The sequence below is a fragment of the Littorina saxatilis genome, linkage group LG9, assembly GCF_037325665.1.
Source record: "Littorina saxatilis isolate snail1 linkage group LG9, US_GU_Lsax_2.0, whole genome shotgun sequence".
Classification (NCBI taxonomy): domain Eukaryota; kingdom Metazoa; phylum Mollusca; class Gastropoda; order Littorinimorpha; family Littorinidae; genus Littorina; species Littorina saxatilis.
The window spans coordinates 19846154-19867741 of record NC_090253.1 but is presented as its reverse complement, the minus strand read 5'-3'; the positions used below and the strand labels follow the sequence as shown (position 1 = coordinate 19867741).

Below are 21588 nucleotides of genomic sequence, written 5' to 3'. Positions count from 1 at the left end.
TGTGTGTTTGTGTGAGTGTGAGTGTGTGTGTTTTATCTTATGTGTGTATTTTTTTCATTATCTTTGTTTTGTTGTTGTTGTTTTTTAGCTGAATTAATTAAGAAGTTCGACATAAATGTCAGTCAGGGTACTACGACAACAAAACTAAAACAGTCAGTCAGACAGATCGGCAGTCAGTTCGTTCGTTCGTTCGTTCGTTCGTTCGCGTTCAAATTGTATTGCAACAGAACCTGAGTTGTTGATCACTTATGGAATGATCCACAAACGCCGAACGTATAGGCGATTCTGTTGTCACCCCCAGTGGCCAGCATACTACCCGAGTAAGTAGAGGTTACACGCCGAGTCTCAGTGATTATTAAAAATAATGGTCGAAGTTAGCGGATCATGAAAAATGCGAGCTTTAGCGAGCTTTTTCATGACCGCGAACTGAGACCATTATTTTTCATAATCACTGAGACGAGGTGTGTAACCTCTTTATTCCTCCTTTCTTCAGTTATTCAAAGAAAAGAGGAGGTTTTTTGCGAAAGTTTGATCGAATCCTATTCACTCAACCAGTCAACCTGCGCAGGCGATCGATTAATGCGCGGTTGTATAGTTCCGTGCAAATCATTCCATTCTGTTAACACTTCTTGTCAGTTTTCCTATTTTGGACTAAAATCAAGTACACAGATATGCTGTTATTCTGCTGTGGCAGCAAAGGCAGATATTGTGTGTTCTGTATATGTTTTGGTATCGCTTAGGATAATGTTCTTTCGTCAAATGGGACTAGCAGACGAACTTTTGCACCCGTGTTCCAACGTTAAAAACTGTATGAAGTTCAGTTTTCTGGGGAAAATAGTGTATGAAACCGCTTTATGTTGTTTAAATTGATGAGATGTGTGCATTTGGTTGCGTGTGATCTGTTTATTAAATGAAATATTGTTGAAAACTGACCGTCGGATTGCAGTCTGTTGTCGAAGAAACTGAGTGAAAAGAAGGGGAACTCCTCTTGTCGCTAGACAAAGTATGAGTTACTTGCCTTGCGGGAAATTGCTTGTGATGAACGTTTGAGCACGGCAAATCTAGATTCAGAAAACAACCGAACTCATGGATTTTATTTGAAGATTCATGTGTTCAGGCCTGTAGTTGTTAATTTAAATGCGGTATGTTTGTATTGTTTGCTCCAGAGATGTATACTTCGTACGTTAGAGCGTTCGGAACTTTTCAGTCGCAAAAAGTAGTACCGAAACAGAACAACTTCTCAACCCATTGCACTATCGAGGATTCAGGCTGTTGCTGGGTCGTTATTTGTTTGGTTGCTGGGTCATTATCGAAAAATAACTACCCCTACAAGTTTACAGAGGTAAAGAAGCAGAGGGGGGAATAATAAAGGTTATGTCACATGTAGCTATGCAAACAACACTTTCACAGTCGCTCAGCCAGTCCACAGGCCCTGGTATTTGCAATATCGCCCGACCCTGTCGATAGCAGTACATAACAGGACTTTGATTGATGATATTCACTGAATGTTTGTCAACTTGACTTCGACCGATGTCGGAACAACTGTATCGCGTTTCTCCAATACACCAAGCACGGCCGCCATACCCCCACGTACTTGGCTTCTATCTTTCTTGCCCCCTCACAGTGAATTGGTTAATACATCAGTGAGTTGTTTTGTAAGTTAGTTAGTTAGTTAGTTAGTTAGTTAGTTAGTTAGTTAGTTAGTTAATTAGTTAGTTAGTTAGTTAGTTAGTAAGTTAGTTAGTTAGTTAGTTAGTTAGTTAGTCACTCACTCACTCGCTCAGTCAGTCAGTCAGTCAGTCAGTCAGTCAGTCAGTTAGTAAGTTAGGTAGTTAGTTGTTTGGTCGGTCAGTCAGTCAGTCAGTCAGTCAGTCAGTCAGTCAGTCAGTCAGTCAGTAAGTTAGGTAGTTAGTTGTTTGGTCGGTCAGTCAGTCAGTCAGTCAGTCCGTCAGTCAGTCAGTCAGTCAGTCAGTCAGCTAGGTAGTTAGTTGTGTGGTCGGTCGGTCAGTCAGTCAGTCAGTCAGTCAGTCAGTCAGTCAGTCAGTCAGTCAGTCAGTCAGTCAGTCAGTTAGTAAGTAAGTTAGGTAGTTAGTTGTTTGGTCGGTCATTCAGTCAGTCAGTCAGTCAGTCAGTCAGTCAGTCAGTCAGTCAGTCAGTTAGTAAGTAAGTTAGGTAGTTAGTTGTGTGGTCGGTCATTCAGTCAGTCAGTCAGTCAGTCAGTCCGTCAGTCAGTCAGTCAGTCAGTCAGTCAGTCAGTTAGGTAGTTAGTTGTGTGGTCGGTCATTCAGTCAGTCAGTCAGTCAGTCAGTCAGTCAGTCAGTCAGTCAGTCAGTCAGTCAGTCAGTTAGTAAGTAAGTTAGGTAGTTAGTTGTTTGGTCAGTCAGTCCGTCAGTCAGTCAGTCAGTCAGTCAGTTAGTAAGTAAGTTAGGTAGTTAGTTGTTTGGTCGGTCAGTCAGTCAGTCAGTCAGTCAGTCAGTCAGTCAGTCAGTCAGTCAGTCAGTTAGTAAGTAAGTAAGGTAGTTAGTTGTTTGGTCAGTCAGTCAGTCAGTCAGTCAGTCAGTTAGTCAGTAAGTTAGGTAGTTAGTTGTTTGGTCGGTCAGTCAGTCAGTCAGTCAGTCTGTCAGTCAGTCAGTCAGTAAGTTAGGTAGTTAGTTGTTTGGTCGGTCAGTCAGTCAGTCAGTTAGTCAGTCAGTCAGTCTGTCAGTCAGTAAGTAAGTTAGGTAGTTAGTTGTTTGGTCAGTCAGTCAGTCAGTCAGTCAGTCAGTCAGTCAGTCAGTTAGGTAGTTAGTTGTTTGGTCAGTCAGTCAGTCAGTCAGTCAGTCAGTCAGTCAGTCAGTCAGTTAGTAAGTAAGTTAGGTAGTTAGTTGTTTGGTCGGTCAGTCAGTCAGTCAGTCAGTCAGCCAGTCAGTCAGTCAGTCAGAATAAGTCAGTCAGTCAGTCAGTCAGAATAAGTCAGTCGGTCAGTCAGTCAGTCAGTCAGTCAGTCAGTCAGTTAGGTAGTTAGTTGTTTGGTCGGTCAGTCAGTCAGTCAGTCAGTCAGTCAGTTAGTAAGTAAGTTAGGTAGTTAGTTGTTTGGTCGGTCAGTCAGTCAGTCAGTCAGTCAGCCAGTCAGTCAGTCAGTCAGTCAGTCAGTCAGTCAGTCAGTCAGTCAGTCAGTCAGTCAGTAAGTTAGGTAGTTAGTTGTTTGGTCGGTCAGCCAGTCAGTCAGTCAGTCAGTCAGTCAGTCCGTCAGTCAGTCAGTCAGTAAGTAAGTTAGGTAGTTAGTTGTTTGGTCGGTCAGTCAGTCAGTCAGTCAGTCAGTCAGTCTGTAAGTTAGGTAGTTAGTTGTTTGGTCGGTCAGTCAGTCAGTGAGTCAGTCAGTGAGTCAGTCAGTGAGTCAGTCAGTCAGTCAGTCAGTCAGTCAGTCAGTTAGGTAGTTAGTTGTTTGGTCGGTCAGTCAGTCGGTCAGTCAGTCAGTCAGTCAGCCAGTCAGTCAGTTAGTGAGTCAGTTAGGTAGTTAGTTGTTTGGTCGGTCAGTCAGTCAGTCAGTTAGTCAGTCAGTCAGTCAGTCAGTCAGTTAGTAAATAAGTTAGGTAGTTCGATGTTTGGTCGGTCAGTCAGTCAGTCAGTCAGTAAGTTAGTAAGTAAGTTAGGTAGTTAGTTGTTTGGTCAGTCAGTCAGTCAGTCAGTAAGTTAGTAAGTAAGTTAGTAAGTAAGTAAGGTAGTTAGTTGTTTGGTCGGTCAGTCCGTCAGTCAGTCAGTCAGTCAGTCAGTCAGTCAGTCAGTCAGTCAGTTAGGTAGTTAGTTGTTTGGTCAGTCAGTCAGTCAGTCAGTCAGTCAGTTAGTAAGTAAGTAAGGTAGTTAGTTGTTTGGTCGGTCAGTCAGTCAGTCAGTCAGTCAGTCAGTCAGTCAGTTAGTAAGTAAGTTAGGTAGTTAGTTGTTTGGTCGGTCAGTCAGTCAGTCAGTCAGTCAGTCAGTTAGTAAGTAAGTTGTGTGGTCGGTCATTCAGTCAGTCAGTCAGTCAGTCAGTCAGTCAGTCAGTCAGTCAGTCAGTTAGTAAGTAAGTTAGGTAGTTAGTTGTTTGGTCGGTCATTCAGTCAGTCAGTCAGTCAGTCAGTCCGTCAGTCAGTCAGTCAGTCAGTCAGTCAGTCAGCTAGGTAGTTAGTTGTGTGGTCGGTCGGTCAGTCAGTCAGTCAGTCAGTCAGTCAGTCAGTCAGTCAGTCAGTCAGTCAGTCAGTCAGTCAGTTAGTAAGTAAGTTAGGTAGTTAGTTGTTTGGTCAGTCAGTCCGTCAGTCAGTCAGTCAGTCAGTCAGTCAGTTAGTAAGTTAGGTAGTTAGTTGTTTGGTCGGTCAGTCAGTCAGTCAGTCAGTCAGTCAGTCAGTCAGTCAGTCGGTTAGTAAGTAAGTTAGGTAGTTAGTTGTTTGGTCGGTCAGTCAGTCAGTCAGTCAGTCAGTCAGTTAGGTAGTTAGTTGTGTGGTCGGTCATTCAGTCAGTCAGTCAGTCAGTCAGTCAGTCCGTCAGTCAGTCAGTCAGTCAGTCAGTCAGTCAGTTAGTAAGTAAGTTAGGTAGTTAGTTGTTTGGTCAGTCAGTCCGTCAGTCAGTCAGTCAGTCAGTCAGTCAGTTAGTAAGTTAGGTAGTTAGTTGTTTGGTCGGTCAGTCAGTCAGTCAGTCAATCAGTCAGTCAGTCAGTCAGTCAGTCAGTTAGGTAGTTAGTTGTTTGGTCAGTCAGTCAGTCAGTCAGTCAGTCAGTCAGTCAGTCAGTCAGTCAGTCAGTTAGTAAGTAAGTAAGGTAGTTAGTTGTTTGGTCAGTCAGTCAGTCAGTCAGTCAGTCAGTCAGTCAGTCAGTCAGTCAGTCAGTCAGTCAGTCAGTCAGTCAGTCAGTCAGTCAGTCAGTTAGGTAGTTAGTTGTTTGGTCGGTCAGTCCGTCAGTCAGTCAGTCAGTCAGTCAGTCAGTTAGTAAGTAAGTTAGGTAGTTAGTTGTTTGGTCGGTCAGTCAGTCAGTCAGTCAGTCAGTCAGTCAGTCAGTCAGTCAGTCCGTCAGTCAGTCAGTCAGTCAGTCAGTCAGTCAGTCAGTCAGTAAGTAAGTTAGGTAGTTAGTTGTTTGGTCGGTCAGTCAGTCAGTCAGTTAGTCAGTCAGTCAGTCAGTCAGTAAGTTAGGTAGTTAGTTGTTTGGTCGGTCAGTCAGTCAGTCAGTCAGTGAGTCAGTCAGTGAGTCAGTCAGTGAGTCAGTCAGTCAGTCAGTCAGTCAGTCAGTCAGTCAGTTAGTAAGTAAGTTAGGAAGTTAATTGTTTGGTCGGTCAGTCAGTCAGTCAGTTAGTAAGTAAGTTAGGTAGTTAGATGTTTGGTCGGCCAGTCAATCAGTCAGTCAGTTAGTTAGTTCGTTAGTTCGTTAGTTCGTCAGTCACTTAATTTTAGGCCTAGTAAGTTCGCTTGTTGTTTGGTCAGTCGGGCAGACATGTAGTCAGTCACTCAGTCAGTTTGTGACTTAGTCATCTACTCAGTTTGGTAGTTAATTATCAATCACTGTATAAGCAGGTAATTAGTTGACTGGTTAGTTTGTTAGTAGCCTGACTATCCTCATTATTTACTTTCGTTCCGTCTTCCTATCGTTCTTTCTTTCCCTAATTCTAAATACACTTCGAACATTTAACTGGTATTCAGTCCAACAGAACAAAATACAAATTTGTTTCACTACGGTAGAGAAAAGAAAACAAACCTGCAACCACTACAGTAGTTTAGAGATAATATTATGCTTTACCTTTATTGAATGGGAGGACTATAACTTACATAGTAAGCCTAGCCGTTCGACAAAAAGAAGAGGGAGAGAGAGAGGGGGAGCTAGGGGACAGAATGAGAGAGAGGAAAGGGAGGGAGAGAGAGATACAGAGAGCGAGAGAGGGGGAGGGGGAGGACAAAGAGAGAGAGAGAGAGGGAGAGACGGGTCAGAGAGGGCGAGAGAGAAAGAGAGAAAGAGAGAGAGAGAGAGAGAGAGAGAGGGGAGAGAGAGTGGAGAGGGAGGGGCAGAGAGAGCGTGTGTGTGAGAAAGGGAGAGAGGGGGCAGACAGAGAGGGGAGAGAGAGGGGGAAAAGAGATGAGGGCACAGAAAGAGAAAGAGAGAGAGGGGCAGAGAGAGCGGGGGAGAGAGAGGGGACAGGGAAAGAGAGAGAAATATAGAGAATGTGTGTGTGTGTGTGTGTGTGTGTGTGTGTGTGTGTGTGTGTGTGTGTGTGTGTGTGTGTGTGTGTGTGTGTGTGTGTGTGTATGAGTGTGTGTGTGCTTAAATGTATGTGTGCGTGCATGTGTGAGAACACACACACACACACCCCCCACCCACACACTCCCCCCTCCCCGACACACACACACAGCGTAATAGGATGCATGATGGAAAAAAACTTTCCGGTCTGTGTCCTATGGACCGAATTTGAGTTTAAGTCCATAGAACATTTTGTATATATAAACCCTTTCACGCTACAAACAAGGACATATTTTATCAGAACGGAACTCCCAAAGCATCCGCTTACAGGACGACTAGACAACTAACATGCCGAATTATGTTTGATGTCCGATACCGATGTGATGTTCAGTCAACTGTACAGTCCGCTTCACTCCTAAAACAAGGAAACAAGGAATTCTCAAAGAATCCACAAGCTGGATGAGTTCATCATAAACTCGCTCAAAATATACAGGGAAGCAAATGAACAATGTTATGTCATCTGACTTGTAAAGTCTCTTAATAGAAGAACATTGGTCTTCCGCGAGGCGTTTCTCTTCAATCGTCTCGCACTCTATCACCATCTTTTGAGTAAAGAACAATACGGCTGAATTAAGCGACGTATAGGCTGTTTCATTCTTGGCAAAGCCTGAAAACAAATCTCAAAAGAAGTGACTAAATTATTCTGTGTTTCCACAATAAACTGTCTATTTAAGCGTTCACGAAGTTCGAGATACAGGAGAATAGATTCACTCTGAGAAAAAAAAGTTGAAGCCTTTGGAAGTGGTAACCAAATTCGGAGAAGTTGCAGTGAAGGTTAAAGTCTGCAGACTAATATTTTTTCGGAAATATTGCCACTACGAAGTCATTCAACCACGGTACAACTTTACTGACTGACAACAGTGTCTCCAAAGACGCTTTCTACAATCTGATTTCATCCCCATGATGGAGACCCCAGAAGAGTCTGTGAATATTGTGGAAACATCGCTAGATTTTGTTAGTGGAGACATACACGATGTCGCACGTGCCGCTTTTATCATAATGGGTGTCATCATGGTTTTTGGTGGAGTCATCGGTAACTGTCTGTTTTTACTCGTCATCTTCAAACAGTCCAGACGCAAACAGAGCGTTCACATTCTGTTCGTGGCCAACTTGTCCTTGGCTGACCTTGTCAGCATGGGATACTGGTTCACCTTCTTCGTCCTTGACCTTATCCTGAATCGACATCCGGTCGTGAATTACGCCCACTGTGTTGCCAACGGAATTATTGTATCAACAATGTATTTGGTAAGTAGACACTGCATAGTCGGCTTTTTAGATATTTTTATATGTTAAGTTTGTTTGTGTGGGTTTTTTTTCCGATTGTTTCTTCCGTTTCTTTCTATTTTTACATGTGTTTGGATAGTCTACGGTTGAGTTTAGTGGTCGTAAAACAGGCAAGCTGTTAGTCTTACACAACAGATTTATCCTGTCTTGCAATAATCAATATTCAATGAGCTTTCGTAATAATGTGAGTGATTAAACATTGTGCAAAAAGGCATGATAATAACTAACACAGGATTTGTAATACATTTCTCATACTATCATTGTTTTCAGACAAGGTATACGTCAAAGAACTTTTGCACCATTCTTTATATCGCAGCTAAGTTAACTATTTTACCCACTGTTTGGCTTGAAGATTTCTTTAACAAGGGTTACGTAACAGCTACTTTAATGAGGAAAACTCCAACATAATATGTCCAAAAACCTAAATGCTCAGTCCCCAAATCGAAGAAAAATGCCAGAATAGAAAAAAATTCAACAATTTTAGCATTCAGAAAGCAAACCAAGCTAATTACCTTCCTTCTTCTTGTCGATCGCCATTTTTTACACTTGGAGTCCAGCTCTGGATATGAAGCTGGTGGTCTTTTGTAGAGCCTCCACAGGACCATGCAGCTTGTCATGGAGGGTCGTGCTAATTACCTATCATGTGCAGGTACCTTTGAATATAGGTTTCTTATGTATTTTTTATGTTATTTTGTCTGTAGGCGTGCGTCTCCTTCCTGGTCAGCATCTCCCTCAACCGCTACCTGCACGTGTGTCGCTCTCACCTGTACAAACGTGTCTTCACAAAACCTCGCACTGTGGCTTGGTGCCTTCTGGTCTGGCTGAGCAGCCTCTGCATCGCCCTTCTACCTGTCATGGACACCGCAGACAACACCAACTTCCACTACAACCCCGTCACCCGATTCTGCTCCTACAACCGACAAGGATTCACCTACTTCAAGGTGATAGCTCTGGTGTACGCCATCCTTCCCATGGTGTTTGTCGCCTACTGCAACTTCGCCATTTTCCGCTACTGGAAACGAGCCAGACTGTCCATACGCCGACACTATCCGCTGTTGAACGGAACGAGGGTTGAGGGCAAGAGACGGAACGTTATCGCCAGGTTGCGGGCTGCTGTGAAAAAAGGCAACACGGAAGATGTTGTTAGTAAAACATCAGCACAAGGAAGCGAGTACAGTCCCACTGAAAGCGTTCAAGGCATGAAAAATGAGACGGATAGTGCTGTTGTTGAGATCACAGCACACGGGAGTGACGATCGTTTTGAAAGCGCACAAGTTTTGGAGGCTGGAGTCCAAGAATGCGTTGATGCCATGAACAACAGAGACTCCGACCGCGAAGATAAGAAGATTGCAGAGTCCGAGAAGAAGACGCGTGCAGAAGATATGAATGGCGTGCATATCTCCGTCATTGGTGACCGTGTCCCTGATGACGCTGAAGTAACTGACGACGAGGTCGACGACGACCGTTCTCTGTCAAATGTGTCCATGAACACTGACTCAGAAGATAGAATAGATAAACGCGGAGACGATCTGAAAATCGAAGACACAGAGACTGGTGCTGGTCCAGGGACACAGCTCGGCGCTCTGACAAATCCTGATCAACCCTCAAAACGTCCAGGGGATGCTGCTGATGAAAGCACAACGGCCAAGTTACGCACGACCTCCTCGTTCACGCAAAGGTCAAGAATGCTTGACTTCGCTCAATCCCCTCCGGTGCCCCGGAATCGTCTATCACCAGCCAAGCAAGCTGACAAGATTCCAAAAACAGCCAAACAAACTGCCAAGAAGCGAGCCAAGAGAACCAAAGCCAGAGAGGTGGCTTTCATCCGTTCTCTCTTCGTCGTCTTTCTTCTTGCGGTTGTTACGTTCATCACGTACGGCGCTATGACCGTTCTCGGCACGTACGTCAGCCTGTCGCCTGAGGTCGTCATCCTGGGCAACTTCTTCCTGTTCTTCAACAACTCGGTTAACTGGATCGTGTACGGCGTCATGAACCCGGTCTTCAGACAGGGCTACGTTCACTACTCGCGGAAAATACTCACATCCTGCTGTTCCTGGAGGAAAGCTGGTGGGGAGGGTACCCACCTCAACGTATCGCTCAGCAGTCTCGTAACACCATCAGCCCCAAGAAGTAACGCTACCACCAGCGACTTAAACCCGTCATCTACGTCGCTGATTTCCCCTGTCCTGTCGCGCAATGACGTAGAAGATGATGACGCAAGCAGCATTTCGCGCTGTTAGCTTCGGGACTTGTGACGATAAAGTTGCAATACAATGTATTGTCGTAAACAGATCCTTTGTTCTATCACACTACTCTGTTTCAATTACCATGGAATACAAAAACGAAGTCTAAAATATGTATTGTATCACATGTGTGTATATTTTGAACCTAGCAGCACATCATCTGATAACAAGGACAACTGATACGGTTCATTAAGGGAATACAGAAAACCAGTCAAGACAACCCTTTTCTTCACAAAAATTACCTTCTTTCTTCTGTTTGTATGTTTGTTGTGTAAGTAGATATTAAATAGGGAGACAGCAGCGGGGGTATATCGGCGGTGGTGGTGGGTCCGTAACGTCAGAATAGGGTCACACTAAAAGAATCAAGCGCTGTACAGGGCTAACAAACGATTTGAGCACAGCCCTGCACAGTCTTTGTCATCAAGATTTGATTGCTAATTCTAGCACCGTAATCGCATGCGTACGCCCTCTTGACACTTAAGAATCTCGATCGCCGATTGAAAAAAGCAAACATAGCAGAGTTTTCGTGGTGGAAATTGTTTGGGGTATTTTGTAGCTCTATATTACAGAAGCAAAACTCTGACGCCCATTGAAAAATTCGTCGTTAAAATCGCTATTTTAACGACCGCATTTTCGTCATAGCTCTATGATGTAGGCAAAGAGGTTTCATTGTGTGTTTTAATATAGCCTACATACCTTTTATTTAGGTTGTGTCCTTAACTGCTCTGAGCGTCTTAAAGAGCTGTCACCACGTCAGCTAGTGACGGCAGTGTAATTTGAATAAGTATCTCTTTTCTGCTGTGGCACAAGATTCGAGAACAGTTAGAACAATGAGACCACAAAGCTACGTATGACTGCGATCGGACACATCCGGCAGAGGTAAAACGATACTTTGTGGAGTTTACGCCATGCAAACCGGCAAGGAAAATGTACTGATTTCTACATGATTAAAGTTGAGCCCTTTGGGTTTTGAAAATTCAACTAAATGTAAATTTAAAATGTATTTACGAAACTTAAGTAGCAACTTGATCAGTTCATTTGCTTACAAGTCACTAGCCCTGCACAGCGATTGGTTCCTTCACTGACAACGTCCACAGCGGACCGAAGAACGTTTGCTATGGTTCGCTATTATTTGGAAAATGTTCGTCGATCACACACACATACACACACACACACACACACACACACACACACACACACACTTTCTCTGTCTCACACACACACACATACACACACACACACACACACACACACTTTCTCTGTCTCTCTCACACACACACACACACACACACACACACACACACACACACACAAACAAACAAACACACTTCAGCTGTACTCATCTTTTTATTGCTCTATTTCAATATGTTTAAGCGAGATTATCAACATTGTCATTCTAATCTCAACTGTATATAATAAATAGTTGGTCCAATTAATAAAAAATGTGGGTAGATTAGAAAATATAAATCTTACCAAAGTGGCCAAGAGCAGCCACCTTAAATTCACTTGTTTGTTTTCATTTGATGGTATGTCTCTCTCTCTCTCTCTCTCTCTCTCTCTCTCTCTCTCTCTCTCTCTCTCTCTCTCTCTCTCTCTCTCTCTCTCTCTCTCTCTCTCTCCTTTCCATTTGCACTCTCACCATAAATAATTCCTTAATTTCACAGTTAACTTGACACACATTTTCTGCAAAATACAAGATATGTACCATTTTGCTGCAATTCACTTTTTACACAAACGACAAAATGTTCTTAAAGGTAATGAAAATAGATACTTAAATGAATAATGAAATGTAAATCAAGATATTGACGATTAATAAAAGAATAAATACACAAACACCAATGATCAAAGTATCATAAACGACACACGGTTCACCAATAAAATAATTAAACAAATAATATTGTCTACATAATTACTTCTTACAACGGTTAAACTTATTAAAACCACACTCTGTCCAATGTACAAAACAAAGCAACACACATACATAAGTCACAAAAATACCTTTGTGAGATTAAAAACATTATATTTCGTTATGAAAAAGTAATAAAGACAGCAGTGTTTCATAAACATCAGTTCTCACTCACTGAACCATGGTGAACATGCATTTCCACCGCTTTGCTTTTTCTTGGCCAACCGATTCGGAATCCACGAACAAGATACGTTAAAGGCACAGTAAGCCTCCCGTAAACCATCACTGAGCTCCCCGAGTCTCTACATATACAGTGCAAGCATACTTCCATTTGAACGCTCATCGAACGTCAACCGCCACCGCTCTAGTTCGCAGCCGTTTGTGGCGTTTTAGATTCAGAGGTACACAATACCGTGCTATTGCAGATAAGCTTACAGCGAGTCGCATTGAAATGACAAACTGACTACTAAATTGTGAGAGAAAAAAAGGAAACTGGATCACACGGGTTCACGATGGCTCAGGGGTAAGATAAACCACGCAAAAAATAATAAATTCTTTGAAAATTGCTCGCTCTTTACGGAGGGCACCTAGGATGTTCTCAAGCGGTGAGTGTTTAAATGAAAGGGTGTTTGTACTGTGTGTAAAAGTCTGACAGTATCTGTGATGGTTTACGGGAGGCTTACTGGGCCTTTAATTAGCTGGTACTTATTCATTTTTTATTCTGAATGTTGGAACGTTAGCGGGAAAAATGTTTTTGCGATTTCAGAACCAACGCCAAACAGAGAGTTCCAAAGACTTAAAAGCATACACATCACAGAATTAGTGTCACAATTTCAGTTGATTGTTCATTACTTTGACAACACAATTTCTGAGGGAGACAGTCAGCGTGGCGCACACAGAGAGTGGGTTTGTTTGTTTGTTTGTTTGTTTGCTTAACGCCCAGCCGACCACGAAGGGCCATATCAGGGCGGTGCTGCTTTGACATTTAACGTGCGCCACACACAAGACAAAAGTCGCAGCACAAGCTTCATGTCTCATCCAGTCACATTATTCTGACACCGGACCAACCAGTCCTAGCACTAACCCCATAATGCCAGACGCCAGGCGGAGCAGCCACTAGATTGCCAATTTTAAAGTCTTAGGTATGACCCGGCCGGGGTTCGAACCCACGACCTCCCGATCACGGGGCGGACGCCTTACCACTAGGCCAACCGTGCCGGTAGAGAGTGGGTAGTAGGGGCGTTAAGTCTGACTGTTATGAAGACAGTACCGCAGTGGTAGTCAAAGGTTGGGTAAGTTGCGCAACCGAATAAGGGGCCGAGGTCTTGACGAATATACTTAGCGGCTTTACGCATATGCGCAGAGCCTACGAACAACGTAATTAACCTCAAAACATTCTGGTTATGACGCGTACGAAGTGTGCAACGTTCAGCGTAACTCTACGACAGCTACTCCCCTGTCGTAAGTCTGTGCGTTGTACAGCGTGTCAAAGAAACAAGGCTATTTACAACTCTTACTGAAGATACTTCAACGCTGGTCGCTGTTAAAACTAAGTACCCTGAACAATCAACCTTTATCCTTTGTATTCCAAATGACAGCGCCTGCATACAAGGTGGGGAAAATGCGATAGTTTCGTGTTTTAAGTCTGTTCCTTACGTAAACCACACATTGATGTTCAAGGGACATAACTACATACCGGACTGTTCACGAAGAGGGTTGATTTAGGACACTGAGCTTATAGTTCAGGGTTTTACAAGTTCCAATAAATACAGAATCTTCTCTTCGTTAAACTGTATCGTCTAACGCCTAAAAGTTTCTGCTTTACCCCATGATGTTGGCCATGCAAGACCGCAACACGACGAAAAACGAAAACGTTTTTTCCCGTTTAGGACCAAAACGTCATACGTTGTTCCGCAAAAGACTAAGTATGCGTCGTGACCACCGAGTTACGCATTTGTGAAGCTACAAAATACGTAGGCTGTACGCGTTGTTAATCCTATTCGTAACCTCTTTCATTTACGAAATCGACAAGACCTCGGTCACAGAACCGGCGGCCTCCAAGCCACAGACCGTAGAACCAGGCGAGTTGACGGTCTGAATGTAGTTACCTTATTTTACAGCGAGCATCTCCTCGCATGCACTGTATCGCGCAATGCCAGATGCAGCTTACGTTTACGAGTGACTTAAAATCCTTAGTGTCTGATCAGAGCCCTCCATTCAAGGTTGGATCTGATCACGCGCTCTCCTGCAGGGCCAACAGGTAGCGAACAGCTGAGTATAGCCTTCTCTGACGTAAACGTTAACCATGCACGAGTGGCTTAAATTCCATAGTTTTGGTAGCAAGATCTAGATGTGGCACTTTTCAGCACGTGTACGGGAACGTGTACGGGTAACGTCATCAAATCTAGTTTTTACGTCACGCGTTTGCCAAGATCTGCAGTCTTGGTGGGAGCAAAACAACGTATGATTTGGAACACTGGAGAGAAAAAAGTGAGTCACGGGTGACACAATATCTACACGTACACGTACAGGTCTTTGCTACACGTTCGATCATCTAGAACACTGTAGTAGGGGAAAGGCTCCTAATATGGACCGGCTCCTAATATGGACCACATCCTGTTCTGACAAACTAACGGCGCTAGAGCGCTCAAAACAATTTCATTCGCTTTATTCACCCTCTCTGGATAAGTTGTACATGTCAAAACAGTTGCAGAAACACAAACCTCAAAACCGTTAGGCTTTTTCGCTTTTTTTCACTTTTGGCAGCGTTCACTCTAAATTTGCCGCCTAAAACGGACTCGTTTCTGTCCACAGCCAAAGCTTTCATAACACAAAAATGGCTATATATGACAGCTAAGACAGTATTTGTTACATTTTAACAGTGTGCACCCCGAGTTTCTACTGCAAACAAAAAATAATAGCAAAACCTCAAAGTATGTGTGAGTCCCCTAATGTGGACCACCTTCAACAAATCGAAGAAAATAAAAACTAAAGGCAATTTTAATTAATTCATTAAGAAGCTTGCTGAAAATAATCTATAACTAGCCCTCAAGATTTCAAAAAAATATAACAAATAGTCTTTTTTTGTGGAAGTTGATAATTTCACTTATTTTCACTCTGTTTTTGATAAGCTTCTTCAGTTTCCTGGTGTGCTTCAAATAATACTCTCATCAACCCGAAACAGCTAAATCTAAAGCATATTTGAATTAGTCTGACTTGCACACAAAGTTGTATCGTGTTATTTTGAAGTATAGGGGGCTTTTTACAGTGATTCGTTAAGGCCGCTTCACTGGTCCATATTGGGCGCCCAGGCTCCTAATATGGACCATTTGTGATTTTTTCTGTTTTTAATTTTTGCTGAAGGTCTATCAAAGCTATTTCACTCTAATTAGTTAAACTAAGAGAGAAGGACTACCAACCACAAAATGAAACTTCTTCGCAAGAAAACAAGCTAGTTATTAGCAATAAACAACAAGTCGTGTAAGGCGAAATAATAACATTTAGTCAAGCTGTCGAACTCACAGAATGAAACTGAACGCACTGCTTTATTCACCAAGACCACATTATACTCGTAGTTTCGTCAGTCCACCGCTCGTGGCAAAGGCAGTGAAATCGACAAGCCATGCAGAATAATGCGGTAGTGGTCGCGCTGTGCTGCATAGCACGCTTTTCTTTACCTCTCTTCGTTTTAACTTTCTGAGCGTGTTTTTAATCCAAACATATCATATCTATATGTTTTTGGAATCAGGAACCGACAAGGAATAAGATGAAATTGTTTTTAAATCGATTTCGGAAAATTAATTTTAATCATAATTTTCATATTTTTAATTTTCAGAGCTTGTTTGTAATCCAAATATAACATATGTATATGTTTTTGGAATCAGAAAATGACGCAGAATAAGATGAAATTGTTTTTGGATCGATTAATAAAAAAATAATTTTAATTACAAGTTTCCGATTTTTAATGACCAAACTCATTAATTATTATTTAAGCCACCAAGCTGAAATGCAATACCAAAGTCCGGCCTTTGTCGAAGATTGCTTTGCCAAAATTTCAATCAATTTGATTAAAAAATGAGGGTGTGACAGTGCCGCCTCAACTTTTACAAAAAGCCGGATATGACGTCATCAAAGGTATTTATTGAAAAAATGGAGAAAAAAAAGTCCGGGGATATCATACCCAGGAACTCTCATGTCAAATTTCATAAAGATCGGTCCAGTAGTTTAGTCTGAATCGCTCTACACACACACACGCACAGACAGACAGACACTCACACACACACACACATACACCACGACCCTCGTTTCGATTCCCCCTCTATGTTAAAACATTTAGTAAAAACTTGACTAAATGTAAATAGTTGTCCATATTAGGGGCCCTCCCCCTATCTGGTCAGAGCCGTCCATTTAGGGTTGAATCTGTGCACGCACTCTCCTGCCAGGACAACAGGCCGTGAACAGCTGAGTGTAGCCGTCTCTAAACGCAGCGTTTATCACGCCGTACACGATCCAGTTCACCGAGTTGTTGAGGAACAGGAAGAAGTTGCCGATCATGACGACTTCCGCTGACACGCTGACTTTCAGCTTCGCTACAGTAATGGCGCCGAAAGGGATGAAAGAGAAGACAGCAAGGAGAAAGACGATGAAAAGAGAACGGATGAATGCTTCCTCCTTGGCTTTCTTTCTCCTCTGCAGCCTCTGTAGATCAAGCGTGGGAGTATCGTGATGCTGTGCCTGATGGGTTGCGGAAGAACCAAGGCCGAGCGGTTTCTGTGACACTGACGTCACTTTAAGTGACGGTTGTGACGCGGTTGCTGATGGTGACGCAGGAGCATTTTGAGTATCAACTTCTGCGGTTTCCTGAGCCGCCACAGGCTGCTGGCATATTCCGGAAACAGTGTGGGAATCTCTCAAGTTGCTATTTTCTGCCACTTCTTTGCTTTCATTCGTTAGTGGGATTTCGTCCATGACTGATAAGTTGAGAAGAGTGGGCGTTGTGTTTAAAGGGCTTTCAGTTTTTCTCTCCTCGTGTTTGGTCGAATCAGCGACCATGCGACCCCGATCTTCTGCCACTGTCATAGTTGTGCCGTCATTGTCATGGCTACGGCTCCGCGAGTCGAAAACCTCAACGTCATTCACATCGTCATCTCTAGATCTCGCTCTCGCGGCATCATCGTGATCCTCAGGTTCGAGCTCTAAAACAGACGTTTCTGGGCTGTCAGACCCAGACAGTTCCTCGTTTCCAATGTCTCTCTGAGATGAAAATCTTACAATAGCTATGCTATCATTCCTTTTTAGCTTCTCCACGCCAGCCCTCCAACAAGCGAGTAGTTTCTGCCCCATGCCCGACCTCTCTCCAATCGACAGGGAGCCGCTAGTACTCAGCTTGGCACGTTTCCAGAAGCGAAAAATGGCAATGTTGCAGTAAGCGATGAACAGCATGGGCAAGGTTGACCAAACTATGGCTATCATCTTCACGTAGGTTATTCTTTCCCTGCTGAAGGTGCAGATGTGGGTGCCACGGCTGTACTCGTAGGTGGTGTTTTGTTCACCGTCTAGCACAGGAATAGCGGAGATGAGAGAACTGGCCAGCCAGGTGAGGAGGCACCAAGCCACAGTGCGAGGCAGCGTGAAGACACGGCTGTACAGGTGAGAGTGACACACGTGCAGGTAGCGGTTGAGAGAGATGCTCACCAAGAACGTCACAGACACCTGGAGAAGAAAAGATGAAGTTGGCGTCATTTTGCACCATGATTTCCATGAAATTGGACAAGAATCAGGTAAAGTATCCGTATTGATACTTATAAACATGAGCAGAATGTTTGGTGATGAAACATTCTGTATAATATCTTTTTGAAAAGTTATTTACATTAAACAGCTTTCATAAGAAGAACAAGTCGCGTAAGGCGAAAATACAACATTTAGTCAAGCTCAGTCGAACTCACAGAATGAAACTGAACGCATTGCATTTTTTCCGCAAGACCGTACACTCGTAGCTTCGTCTGTCCACCGCTCGTGGAAAAGGCAGTGACATTAACAATCCAGAAAAGCGCGGTAGCGGTTGCGCTGAGGAGGATAGCACGCTTTTCTATATCTCTATTCTTTTTAACTTTCTGAACGTGTTTTTAATCCAAACATATCATATCTATATATGTTTTTGGAATCAGGAACGGACAAGGAATAAGATGCAATTGTTTTTAATGTTAATCATAATTTGTATATTTTTAATTTTTAGAGCTTGTTTTTAATCCGAATATAACATATTTATATGTTTTTAGAATCAGAAAATGATGAAGAATACGATAAATGTAATTTTGAATCGTTTTATAATTATTTTTTTTAATTATAATGTTCAGATTTTTAATGACCAAAGTCATTAATTAATTTGTAAGCCTCCAAGCTGAAATGCAATACCAAAGTCCGGCCTTCGTCGAAGACTGCTTGGCCAAAATTTCAATCAATCTTATTGAAAAACAAGAGGCGAAGCCTTCAAGGCTCACGTAAGAAATCGACAAACAGTAACACAAACTCAATCACTCCGTCACACACACACACACACACACACACACACACACACACACACAGTAAGCATAGGTGACACTGTGCAAGAAAGAGAGGGGGGAATCGAGACGAGGGTCGTGGTGTATGTGTGTGTGTGTGTGTGTGTGTGTGGACTGATCTTTATGAAATTGTTCATGAGAGTTCCTGGGTATGATATCCCCAGACTTTTTTTTCATTTTTTCGATTAATGTCTTTGATGACGTCATATCTGGCATTTTGTAAAAGTTGAGGCGGCACTGTCACACCCTCATTGGCTCACGTAAGTGTAGCCTATGCGATCGTAACTTTGTCTGTCTGTGCGTGTGTGTGTGTGTGTGTGTGTGCGTGTGTATGTCTGTGGTAGAAACTTTAACATTTCGTCATTTGAAGACGTCACATTATGACGTAAGAGGGTTAGACGTCACGCGAAGGAATTACTGAAAGTCTCGGTCATTGTTATTTTGAACGGGCCGAGACTAGTTGGCAGTCGTGTCCCTGTAAGTAGGCTACATAGGCCAATGAAAGCTCACGATCACTGCCGCCACTATCGCTTGGTTGCCAGTAAAACAGTCGCCACATGCGTAAGTTAAATCCTCCCTGACAGTTATTTTCGCCATACGCTTGTTTTCATCACCTTGCCATATGGGCACCCATACACCGTATTCGGAGGAGTCGGACAAGTGACTCACTATTTTCCTGACGTGGTATTAAAATGTGATTTTTTGTCTCCAGATCTGTTAAACTTGAATTTGACTCCATGATTTTTGTTGTTGTGAATTTTATTTCATTGGGGGGGGGGGGGGGGGGGTACGTTAGATGTACATTTTGTGCATCTTTTGAGATAAAGACTTAAATTAAGTATCTGTGATTCTGCATCAGTTTTACTTACCAAGTACATTGTCGCTATGAAGGCTCCGTTGAACACGCAGTGGGACATGTTCACGACGGGGTGACGCTTCAGAATGAGGTCAAGGACGAAAAAGGAGAACCAGTATCCCAAGGTCACAAGGTCCGCTAAGCACAAGTTGGCAACAAAGAGAATATGAATACTCCTCCTGCGTCTGAACTGCTTGGAAAGCACGGTCAAAAACAGACCATTGCCGATGACACCACAGAGAACCATAGCGATGCCAACAGCGATGAAAACAATACGTGTGCCCTGCTGGATGTCTTGTCCAACGAAATCCGGCAAAGTCTCGGTTGCGTTTTGCTGATCGTGTGCGTTTTTCTTCATTTTTTGATAACTAATTTCTGCGATGTTGTTTTTTCGACCAAAAGTGCACTGGTGGTCAGTCGATCGTAGTTACTTGAAGTCAGATTTGTGTGTGTTAATATCAGGCTCCACTATACGATCAGAAAACCCAGTGATATCTGCCATGTAAAATCAACATTTAAGCAGAGTATAAACCATACCGCGCACACTGCTTTTATACGTTCCTTACAGTACAGCCTAAAACAAATTGTGGACTGGATATCAAAATAACATCCGTAACTCGTTTTGGGTTGAATGCTCTTGTTAAATTCAATTACAGTCAAAGGTAAGGATATCGAATCAAGTGTCAACCAAGTCTTTTAAAAAAGAAGGAAACCACTTGAACAAATCGTGAAAACAATTTTTGTTTAAATGAAGAGAGAAAAAACAACACTCCACAACATGATTTAGTCTATGGTAACAATTGAAATGACGGATTATCATGACAGAAGGAAGCCACTCGAAAAAGCCCTGAATACAAGGCAGAAGAAAAATAGAGAGAAAAAACACTCCGCTACAAGATACCAAATGAAGTGATTAACGTTTAATACCAAAAGGATGTATCTCCAACAAATCCTGAAAACCAAGAGAGAAAAAACAAGTCGCGTGAATGGGAAGTAATACATTTAGTCAACCTTTCAAACTAACAGAATTAAACTGAACCACGCCGTGGATCGTGTAACTCTGCATTTGCGCCACCGCAACTTTTTATCGCTTCACGCCGACGAAGAGGCAAGCTGCAAGGTAGGTCTCTCACAGAAAATGAAAATTTGTAGGATTTTCAGGCATCATCTAGATTCTTCATTAGTACATTTTAAAGAAGTATATACTCAAGGTCTAAGGTACGTGCTTTTTTAGTCGAAATGTCAGGTTTCGGCAGTTCAGAAGTCCGATTTCTGCTGGAATTGTAGCTGAAATTGCACGATTTGTCCCTTCCTTCGTAACTTCAACGAAACAGCACTAGTTGATGCATTCCCGTGATGATATCCTGTGAGCTAAACATGTCCTTTGTATTCTTGATGAATGCTGTTGCACAATTTTGTCTTTGGGTGACGCACGCGGCAAAAGAAAACACAAACAATTAGACTTCATGTTATACGCCACCGATGCTTGGTGTAATTCGCCACCGCAATTTCACGTCTTGGATGTTATTCGCCACCGCAACTTTCTAATGAATTGCATAATATGTTGAAGAGTTCAGTGATTCTGTCACTTCCAATTGAAAATATTGATTTGGAGTTGTTCAGTTCAGTGTATAGTTCAGCTTTTGTAGAACCCGGTTTTGAGACCACCTGTCGGCGTTTCACTCCCACATTCTTCGTCATTCTTCTTTCCCGAAAAACGTCACGTCTGTCAGAGGCGTTCTTTTCTCTTCCAGCGTCAAACTGATGAGTTTTTGTGTTGTCGCTGGTAATAGGAATGACTGAATATTAGAATTATTTCACACACATAAACACCAACGAAGCTTAAGAATTTTAGAATTATGTGGTATTTGGCCCCACAATGTTTTTAACAGGAGCGTTCCAGGCCCAGTTTCAGACTCAAGTGACCGCAAATCAAACAGGAAGAGGTAGGTTCCATATTGTCAAACTTAGTGATTTCAGCCACTGAGTGTTTATTGCTAGAATGGCAAGAATCGCTGCGCTCTTCAATCACATATGCTTATACAATAACTTTTCTGACGGGATACGAGTGGTTTGGTTGCAGATGGATTTGGAACAGTCCGGGAAGAAGAAGAAGAAGAAGAAGAAGAAGAAGAAATACTACAGTTTGATTTGTCAACTCATGGTGCCTTTAAATCCTTTGCATAGGCAAGATCACGCCACGCCCCTGAGTTTAAAACTTGCAGCACTAAAGTTAAAATGCTCCTATCAATTGCTGTCAGTTTTGTGACAAAAATAAAGGTTTAAATGCCTCCACGATGTTGATGCGTTTGAAAATAACAATTTGCGTAGTGCGGTGACGAATAACAAAAAATGCGGTGGCGAGTTACATCTAACATTGAATTGATGCGGTGGCGAATTACAGAGAGTTGTTGACACTCTGTTTTTATCTGCTTCTTGCAAAGTATATATGTATAGGTTACAACACGAGTGGTTTTTTATATGGCTTGTATTTCAGTCAAGACCCA

At 42.7% G+C, this 21588-nt stretch overlaps 2 protein-coding genes and 1 long non-coding RNA gene across 3 annotated transcripts in view; 1 reads left to right on the top strand and 2 right to left on the bottom strand.

Annotated features, from left to right (window-relative positions):
- LOC138975554 (uncharacterized) overlaps positions 1-21588 on the bottom strand; it is a 324129-nt gene that overhangs the window by 170135 nt on the left and 132406 nt on the right. The window lies entirely within an intron of this gene.
- LOC138975545 (muscarinic acetylcholine receptor M4-like) lies at positions 6999-10951 on the top strand. Its single transcript, XM_070348256.1, has 2 exons — positions 6999-7477; positions 8218-10951. The coding sequence occupies exons 1-2, from the start codon at positions 7133-7135 to the stop codon at positions 9754-9756; spliced, it is 1884 nt and encodes a 627-aa protein (XP_070204357.1). The 5' UTR covers positions 6999-7132; the 3' UTR covers positions 9757-10951.
- Positions 11291-19654, bottom strand: LOC138975544 (probable muscarinic acetylcholine receptor gar-1). Its single transcript, XM_070348255.1, has 2 exons — positions 19095-19654; positions 11291-17377 (listed from the first exon to the last, which is right to left on the bottom strand). Exons 1-2 carry the CDS (start codon positions 19437-19439, stop codon positions 16073-16075), a joined length of 1650 nt encoding a protein of 549 aa, XP_070204356.1. The 5' UTR covers positions 19440-19654; the 3' UTR covers positions 11291-16072.

Coding starts and splice junctions, on each gene's coding strand:
- LOC138975545 (XM_070348256.1), top strand. CDS start 7,133: ATGATGGAGACCCCAGAAGAGTCTGTGAATATTGTGGAAACATCGCTA. Junction 7,478..8,217: donor TTGTATCAACAATGTATTTG/GTAAGTAGACAC, acceptor TTTTGTCTGTAG/GCGTGCGTCTCCTTCCTGGT.
- LOC138975544 (XM_070348255.1), bottom strand. CDS start 19,439: ATGAAGAAAAACGCACACGATCAGCAAAACGCAACCGAGACTTTGCCG. Junction 17,378..19,094: donor TCATAGCGACAATGTACTTG/GTAAGTAAAACT, acceptor TTTCTTCTCCAG/GTGTCTGTGACGTTCTTGGT.